At 38.6% G+C, this 9,309-nt stretch overlaps 1 protein-coding gene, 1 non-coding gene and 1 pseudogene across 2 annotated transcripts; 1 reads left to right on the top strand and 2 right to left on the bottom strand.

Moving 5' to 3' along the window:
- Positions 1–3,669: 3,669 nt before the first annotated feature.
- LOC145466411 (melanocyte-stimulating hormone receptor-like) lies at positions 3,670–4,924 on the bottom strand (annotated as a pseudogene).
- Positions 4,925–6,188: 1,264 nt separating this feature from the next.
- Trnae-cuc (transfer RNA glutamic acid (anticodon CUC)) lies at positions 6,189–6,260 on the top strand. The gene has a single exon. It is a non-coding gene; the product is annotated as a tRNA-Glu (tRNA).
- Positions 6,261–8,005: 1,745 nt separating this feature from the next.
- Positions 8,006–8,941, bottom strand: LOC145466729 (melanocortin receptor 5-like). The gene has a single exon (XM_081450438.1). It carries the CDS (start codon positions 8,939–8,941, stop codon positions 8,006–8,008), a length of 936 nt encoding a protein of 311 aa, XP_081306564.1.
- Between the last annotated feature and the right edge of the window lie 368 nt (positions 8,942–9,309).

Below are 9,309 nucleotides of genomic sequence, written 5' to 3' on the forward strand. Positions count from 1 at the left end.
TGACTTTGTTTTCGGATTGTGTGTGCTGAAAGTAATCCTGAGCAACACTAATAGTGTGTGCTGATATCTTCAGGGGAGGACGGTCGACGTCATCTCCGCTCGTAGAAATGCCGACATAACCATTCAGACCCTGCGCCAGTGTCGGACTGAAGAAAGTTTCAACACCATATGGCAGATAGTATCAGCAATGGGTCTGAAAATGAAGAAGTGGCTGACCAATTCTCAGTTTGAATTACGAGAAGCCAGGGCACCCATACCAACCCCATCGCACCGCCTTCAAGCCCTTGCGGGTGAACATGTTACAAACGCAGCTGAAAATCGTAGCTGACACCCGAATCGCATGACTGTTTCATAAATGCTGGAGACAATGCACCAGAATGATCTATTTGATATGTTTCCAGAATTTTCTAATCTGGTACATATCATTGCAGTGATACATGCTACATCATGTTCTGCAGAACGATCATTCAGTGCGTTGTACAGTTTAAAAACTTACCTCGGCAGCACCATGGGCCAAAAACGTGTCAGTAACATCGCGCTTATTAACATTGAAAGGGCATATGCCAACTCTGTAGTCAACAATGACATGGATCGTATCACTGATATCTTCGGCCGTCGAAATGGCAGAGACAACTATTTCTTTTAACGTGTTTTATGAGCTCATATGATAGAATCATATGTAAGAATTTTAAGGAAAACGACCAATTTTTTAAGTTTAAAAGACATGTTTCGACAGAACTTCTGTCATCTTCAGTTGAATGAATGATTACAAAGCAAGTTGAATAATAAGTAGGCAAAAATGCTAATTAAGACAAATAGTAACAACAGAACGTGAAAAGGTGTAAATTAAAAGGATAATTTTAGATTTACATGGTGTAATTGCTGATTGAGGCAAGGTAGTTCTTTTTGAATATGGATAGCCTCCTTTATCTTGAGCTGAAAGCTGGTAGTGGCGTGATCTAAAATATGAAAGCAGTCTATTGAACACAATGAGCGACAACGTTCAGAATTCTGAAGATGTTTGAAGATGTGAGAGGCCTTATCAACGGCTAAGTGCTCACGTACGCGTGTGGAAAAATGTCGGGAGGTTTCGCCGACATAACAGGCATTACAGCCCGCACATGTAAACTTATAAACTACACGTGAACGAAGCCCGCCGGGGATAGGGTCTTTCACACCAAAAAGGTTACCTATCTTAAAGGAAGAAAAAACTAATTTGATGTCTAAATCATTACAATAGCGCTTGATTAAGTGTCGAATCTTCTTCTGAGTGATGACAGAAAAATGGCCTATGTACGGCAGCTTAGAGTAAAACGTGGGCGAGGTGGTAAGGGGGTAGCCCCGGGGACAATGATTGCTATGGGCCCCAGTGATGTAACGGTTAACCACTTTTTCAATTAAATGGGCAGGGAAAAGGTTCTTTTTGAGAATTTCAGTAAGCTTGGTTATATCCTCGTGTAACCCCAACCAAGTTTTGTTGATCTTGTAGGCCCTGTCAACAAGAGTCCTAATGAGACCTACTTTGTATGAGTACGAGGTGAAGCTAAAATAATTAGTTAATAACCCAGTAAAGGTTTTCTTACGGTAAACCCTAGTTAGGAAGGAATTAGTGTCACTATTATCAATAAGAACATCTAGAAAGGGTAATTTGCGATTAAGTTCTTTTTCCATAGTAAACCTTATGTTGGGGTGCCTAGAGTTAATGTAGTCAAAAAATATAACAGCATCGTGCTCCCAGTGAAATAAACAAAAAGTGTCGTCAACATACCTACGATAAAATAAAATTTTAGAGCATTGAAAATTTTCCAACCATAGTTTTTCATGATGTCCCATAAAAAGATTGGCTAATACGGGAGCAAGGGGAGACCCCATGGCCACACCGCCAATTTGGTCATAGAAAGAACCATTAAATAAGAAATGGGTCTGGGCGGTGGCTACAGTGAAAAGGCTTCTATGCAATCTTTTGGCGCCGCACATCCCAACTGAACACTGTGCTACAGGCACTTTTACTTTTGTACAGGACATTCAATCTTTATCTATGTTTGGTAAATTATGGTTTCCTTCGATGTGGAAAGTCTCTTTACTAACATACCTCTTGAGGAATGTATTGACCTGGCGGTCAATTACATTTCCGAGGGCAATCCTGACCTTAAGTTAAGTAAACCGGAACTTAGAAGCCTTTTCACTGTAGCCACCGCCCAGACCCATTTCTTATTTAATGGTTCTTTCTATGACCAAATTGACGGTGTGGCCATGGGGTCTCCCCTTGCTCCCGTATTAGCCAATCTTTTTATGGGACATCATGAAAAACTATGGTTGGAAAATTTTCAATGCTCTAAAATTTTATTTTATCGTAGGTATGTTGACGACACTTTTTGTTTATTTCACTGGGAGCACGATGCTGTTATATTTTTTGACTACATTAACTCTAGGCACCCCAACATAAGGTTTACTATGGAAAAAGAACTTAATCGCAAATTACCCTTTCTAGATGTTCTTATTGATAATAGTGACACTAATTCCTTCCTAACTAGGGTTTACCGTAAGAAAACCTTTACTGGGTTATTAACTAATTATTTTAGCTTCACCTCGTACTCATACAAAGTAGGTCTCATTAGGACTCTTGTTGACAGGGCCTACAAGATCAACAAAACTTGGTTGGGGTTACACGAGGATATAACCAAGCTTACTGAAATTCTCAAAAAGAACCTTTTCCCTGCCCATTTAATTGAAAAAGTGGTTAACCGTTACATCACTGGGGCCCATAGCAATCATTGTCCCCGGGGCTACCCCCTTACCACCTCGCCCACGTTTTACTCTAAGCTGCCGTACATAGGCCATTTTTCTGTCATCACTCAGAAGAAGATTCGACACTTAATCAAGCGCTATTGTAATGATTTAGACATCAAATTAGTTTTTTCTTCCTTTAAGATAGGTAACCTTTTTGGTGTGAAAGACCCTATCCCCGGCGGGCTTCGTTCACGTGTAGTTTATAAGTTTACATGTGCGGGCTGTAATGCCTGTTATGTCGGCGAAACCTCCCGACATTTTTCCACACGCGTACGTGAGCACTTAGCCGTTGATAAGGCCTCTCACATCTTCAAACATCTTCAGAATTCTGAACGTTGTCGCTCATTGTGTTCAATAGACTGCTTTCATATTTTAGATCACGCCACTACCAGCTTTCAGCTCAAGATAAAGGAGGCTATCCATATTCAAAAAGAACTACCTTGCCTCAATCAGCAATTACACCATGTAAATCTAAAATTATCCTTTTAATTTACACCTTTTCACGTTCTGTTGTTACTATTTGTCTTAATTAGCATTTTTGCCTACTTATTATTCAACTTGCTTTGTAATCATTCATTCAACTGAAGATGACAGAAGTTCTGTCGAAACATGTCTTTTAAACTTAAAAAATTGGTCGTTTTCCTTAAAATCTTTACATGTCTGCTGCTATCTAGACCATATGTAAGAATATTTTCACTTCACATGTAGGTCTATGTTAGTGCACCGTTAGTGACCCTCGTTTCTTTTCGACTCAGTTTCGTAAATATTTAGGCAACTTGAGCGAATTGTTTTGGGCAAATGGCTCACCGCCCCCCGCCCCCCCCCCCCCCGGCAAAAAGTTGCCCGTACGCCTATGAACGTAGACAAATGAAGAAAAAAGGAAAACCGAATAGTAAATAACTTTGAGAAAACCTCGAATGATGTACACCAAGCTTTCATGCCATCTACACATAAGGAGTCTACTATGAAGACTTATGGCAACGAGGCACTATTTGAAAAAAATTGTTCAGCTTTCGTAATTTTGCTGACTATACTATCAAAACACTTAGAAAATGAAAACTGCCCACTGATGTAGCAAACACGGGCAGATATGCCGTGTATGGTGTTTTCCTCTTGGCTTTTCCACAGTGTAAGGCTTTTAACAGCTCGAATTTAACTATACTACTTACGCAGAGCAACACATTTGAAGTCCGAGAACTATTGCCTTGAAATTGCTGTACTTTCCAGAGGGGTAACCTCATTCTGGTTTATCCTGAATACGTTCTTAACAGCTTGTCTTATCTCTCTGATTCTCCAACAATACAAAACTGGGTTCAAGAAAGAGTTGATAAAAACCGCAGTCGCTACGTAATTAAAGGCAATCTTCGTTGTTTTGGTGACTCCAGCAAATGTTTGTATAAGCATAATTACAAAAACTGGAAGATAGGATATCACGAACAAACCGTAAACATAAAGGACAGTCACAGCAGATTTTCTACATTTGAGCACGTTTATCGTGTTACTTTGAACACTCTCCTGTTGCTGTGTTATCTGACGCTGATGCCTCCGAACGATTTGAAATATCTTTAAGGTACTCAAGGTCGTAACAGAAAATGTTAAAAGTATTATTACCAGCGGAAACACAAGCCAGTTTTTTTATCCAAAATCTCAGCATTACGACAATTATAGAAAACACCCACAGGCAAACAACAGTTTGAAAGACGCGAGGAACAGTGACAATCGTGTTATATCGTAGATGTAGGATTACAGCGAGAAGCCGATCGATTGACACTGCGCTTAAAGTTAACAAGGAAGCGCCAGAGGTTGCCCAACTGGATATGGCCTGAATTATTGCCAAGGTACAGTACACATTTGAGTCATTTCCAAGTTCAGCTATCTTGAGCCCTACGAAAGATGGCTGACAAATCAGTCCAACGAGGAGATCTGAAGCAGCCAAGCAAAACAGAAGGAAGAACGATGGCGAATGAAGTTCTTGCGTCTTCCGAATCACATGTAGAATAACAGCATTTCCAATACATGCTGCGATTGAAAACACTGAATTGAGGAAACATGTTATAATTTTGTCTGTTAACGTTACACTCGTTTGGTCCAACTGAATGTCCAAAAAGTCGCACGTTAGATTGGCTGTGTTCATGGTTAGTCTTTTAGCAGCTGCCCACTGAAACTTGTCTTGATTAAGCTACCAGAAACGTAAGGACAATGTCACGAATGTATCAACTGTGAGGGTTTAATAATGCAATTTCAGTCTGCGTCCTCTTAGTTTGATTGAAGTCAAGTTTTTGAAAGCGGAAAAGGGTCCTTTATGTTTGTTTGTTCAACACAATAGTTGTGGCCTTGTCTTTCAAAATCCAAATTAAAACTTGTGGAAGAAGATTATAATTATAAACTCTATATAGTTCTCCTACCTTCACTGATGGTAGTTCAGGATCATACAGATTGCGAATTGTCAACATCACGACTGGAGCCTTCTCATCTAAAAGCAGTCTTTTTCAACACTTTTATTGAAATTCAGGGATTATTTAATATTTTTTTCCCATTGCAGATCACAAGCTTAATAACGTTGGTTAAACCGAAGATCAGATTATTTTGTTGCTGTTTTTTTTTTTTTTTTGACTGGAAGAAATAACAAAAAATCTCTAATTAACATTTTCCCGATTTTAAGAACAATAGGCGGTATTTTTTAATAAGTGAGAATAGGATATTTCAAATGAAACAAGTTCCTCTGTTATTCTAGATACATGAGGCTTTTTCAATATGCACGTTAATAAATATTCATTAGAATTGTGAAATTACTTTTCCAGTTATTTACAAGACTAAGTTTTCTTAGGGGGGCAATAACTTAAATCAACCAGTTAGATTGTTCTATTGCCGGTTAAATATTTTCCAAGTATTGGACCGGGGACACGTCTCGATCAAACGATAATCACGAGGATCAAACTAAAAAAAAAAGCGTATCCAAATCAATTAAACTATGCATATCATGATCACATTAACTCCACTGGTTATTCTTCCGAGAATTGTGAAAAAAAAAACAAAGAGAAAAAAACAAGAAAATTGAAACAAAACTTTATGCTTCTGTTTCTGGATACACTTCGAAATTCACTGTGCGGTTGCCATTTGATTAATTTCACCCTGTGTTTTTCCAACACTTTGCATGTTTATAGAATAATTTTTCATCAATTTCATCGCAGTTTCATCATTTTCATCACAGTTGCGCGCTCTTCATTGTAAAGAATTGACAGTATACTCAAAATGATTTAAAGCTACAGCTTGTCTTGTGATTCTACCAAAAATTTATAAATTGAATTACTACATGTGGATTGTCACTTTGAATGCAGATGTTATTTTAACTGATAATATTATGAGGTGGATTATTATCATTGCGAGTCGTGAAGTCGTCCCACATGGTTTAGTGGTTAGGATTCGGCGCTCTCACCGCCGCGGCCCGGGTTCGATTCCCGGCGTGGGAACTGTAATTTTTTTGAAATTTCATTTTTTCTCTGAAGGGGGATTGGCTATTCACCAAGGTTATCTGGAAATCGAAATTCCAGATTTCATCACGGTAGATGTGTGATTGTGCTTTTTGTCCCCCCACCCCTGGATCAGATTCTCGCTCAACTACATGAAGTTATCTGAAGTACGTTGGAATTCAATTCGACATTCGGACATTAGCAACTGGTTTGTATGCGAACTTTAGAATTAAGCCCCACTTGTTTGGTAAATAGTATAGACGTAACAAGTAAATAGTTACCTGATCATGTCAGTGAGATCCATATGCACAAAATAGAAATTTTTAACAGCTGGGGAAACACCTGCTCTTCCATTGTAAATTGAATACGTATCCTGCACTGCTCTTCCAATGTTTCGTTTTGATAGGCCTAATCGCAGTTTTGGACGCCATCTTGTTGGGTAGGCAAAGCAGTCAGAAATTAAAGTGTTTGTATGGGAATAGGGTCGCAAATAACTTTTTCAAATAAACTTTGCCATGCTAGATAGCAGATTGTGTTCACCAAAATTGAAGGACGTAACTGGGCTAGAACACACTCAGTTAATTTTTAATTTCCCATGCATTCGTCTAAAATTTTGTTTCCCGCGAACCGCGTCTACCAAGCTAAATTTCTAGATAAACTAATTAGAAAAAATAACTGAGCGTCTTCTAGCCAAGCTACATCAATCAAACTTTGTTGATACAATCTTCTACCTAATATTTTAACGTTGCTATTCACAAATTGTGTAAAATTCAATTTTGGATAAAGTTTTTTGCTATCGGATTCCCATGCAAACACTTTAAATTCTGACCGCTTTGCCTACCCATCAAGATGGCGTCGAAAACCGTGATTGTTCGCGCTTACTTTCAGTTTTAACTAAGATCTCTTAAACTCTACTCCATTGTTTAGCTTGATGCATTAGTGAGCAGGTGCACACACAAGCGGCGATTTAATCCCACCAGTTCTTCACGAAACTTCTTCTATTATGAAGATTTATAGCTACGAGGTACTATTTAAGAATCGTTTAACAGTTATTCGCTGGAGGCGTAGTGAAAATTTATGAATATTACCGGAACGAAGTCGAGGTAAATTCTCACCTATGGCTGTGGCGAATAATTTGTTTGACTATATTTTTCGGAGGTGGGCATCCAAGACGGACTAGAAATAAGCGAACTAAAACAGCGGACTAAAACACACAGAAACAACTGTTCGTTTGCACACACGTATGCAGCCATAGTTCAGTAAGTTAAAATTAAGGATAACTGTACATCGATTTTGAATCAATTAACTACTCAAGTTAGGCAGTAAAAAACAAGAAAAACACTACGAAAGAAAAAACATCATTCGGTATTTTTGTTTTATCGTTGTTGTCTTCATTCACAGCTGTACTCATCGCCCAAAAATGAATAGTTCCGACGAAACCACTGCGTTTATCATTCTTAAATACCTTAAATATGACCTCTTGAAAAACATTTTTGGTCCAAGAGCGACAGAAGTCATTTTGTTGAAAACTCCCCATGCATTCAAATATCCTGGACTTGAAGTAATATCTTTCGAATAAATGAAAATTTCATTCAGCAAGTGTCGGCCATGTCTACTTGCCAAGATGACAGAGGTGGTAAACTTAGTAACCAATCTAAGAAATGGAAATTTTACTACATCGAAATAATTGGACTGCTTTCATAATTTTGCTGGCTGTACGTATACTATTAGAAAGCCAGGAACTCTTATTGTCTCGACATTGTTCTGCTTTCCAGAGAGGTAACCACATTTTGGTTCATCCTGAATACGTTCTTAACGGCTCGTCTCATCTCTCTGATTCTCCAACAGTACACAACTGGGTTCAAGAAAGAGTTGATAAAAACCACAGTTGAAACGTAATCATAGGCAATCTTCATTGCTTTTGTGTATCCAGTAAATGTTTCGACAAGCATAGTAATAAAAAATGGAAGATAGAATATCACGAACAAACCGTAAACATAAAGGACAGTCACAGCAGATTTTCTGCATTTGAACACGTTTATCGTGTTACTTTGAACACTCTCCTGTTGCTGTGTTATCTGGCGCTGATGCCTCCGAACGATTTGAACTATCTGTAAGGTACTCAAGGTCGTAACAAAAAATGTCAAAAGTATTATTACCAGAGGAAACACAAGCCAGTTTTTAATCCAAAATCTCAGCATTACGACAGTTATAGCAAACACCCACAGACAAAAAGCAGTTTGAAAGACGCGAGGAACAGTGACAATCGTATTATATCGTAGATGCAGGGTTAGAGCCAGAAGACGATCGATAGAGACTGCGCTTAAAGTTAACAAAGAAGCGCCAGAGGTTGTCCAACTGGATATGACATGAGCCATTCCCATGGTACAATACACACTAAAGTCATTCCCAAGTTGAGCTATCTTGAGCCCTACGAAAGATGGCTGACAAATCAGTCCAACGAGGAGATCTGAAGCAGCCAAGACAAACAGAAGGAAGAACGATGGCGAATGAAGTTCTTGCGTCTTCCGGATCACATGAAGAGTAACAGCATTTGCAATACATGTTACGATTGAAAACACTGAATTGACAAAACATACTATGATATTAGTTGTTAACGTTTCTCTCGTTTGGTCCAAATGTATGTCCAAAAAGAAACAGGTTTGATCGGATGTGTTCATGGTTAGTCTTTTACCAGCTGTCCTCTGAAACTTGTTTCGCTTAAGCTACCACAAACGATAGAGAAAACGTCGACGTCTTGTACGTATTACATGTGAGGGTGTAATATGCAACTTAGTTCACTTTGTGTCCCCCTTGCTTTGATTGAAGTCAGGTCTTTGAAAAAAAAGGGTCCTTTATGTTTGTTTGTTCAACACAATAGTTGTGGCTCTTTCTTTCAAAAAGTCCAAATTAAAAGTTATAGGTAAGATTAGTAGTTCTCCTACCGTCAATGGTACATCAGGATGATACAGATTGCGAATTGTCAACATCACGACTGGAGCCATCTAATCTAAAAGCATTATTTTTCAACGCTCGCTGTTATTGGAAT

The sequence above is a fragment of the Orbicella franksi genome, chromosome 13, assembly GCF_964199315.1.
Source record: "Orbicella franksi chromosome 13, jaOrbFran1.1, whole genome shotgun sequence".
NCBI classification, from domain to species: Eukaryota; Metazoa; Cnidaria; class Anthozoa; order Scleractinia; family Merulinidae; genus Orbicella; species Orbicella franksi.

Bases quoted from the DNA above. Each gene is read 5' to 3' on its own strand.
- LOC145466729 (XM_081450438.1), bottom strand. From the start codon at position 8,941: ATGAACACATCCGATCAAACCTGTTTCTTTTTGGACATACATTTGGAC.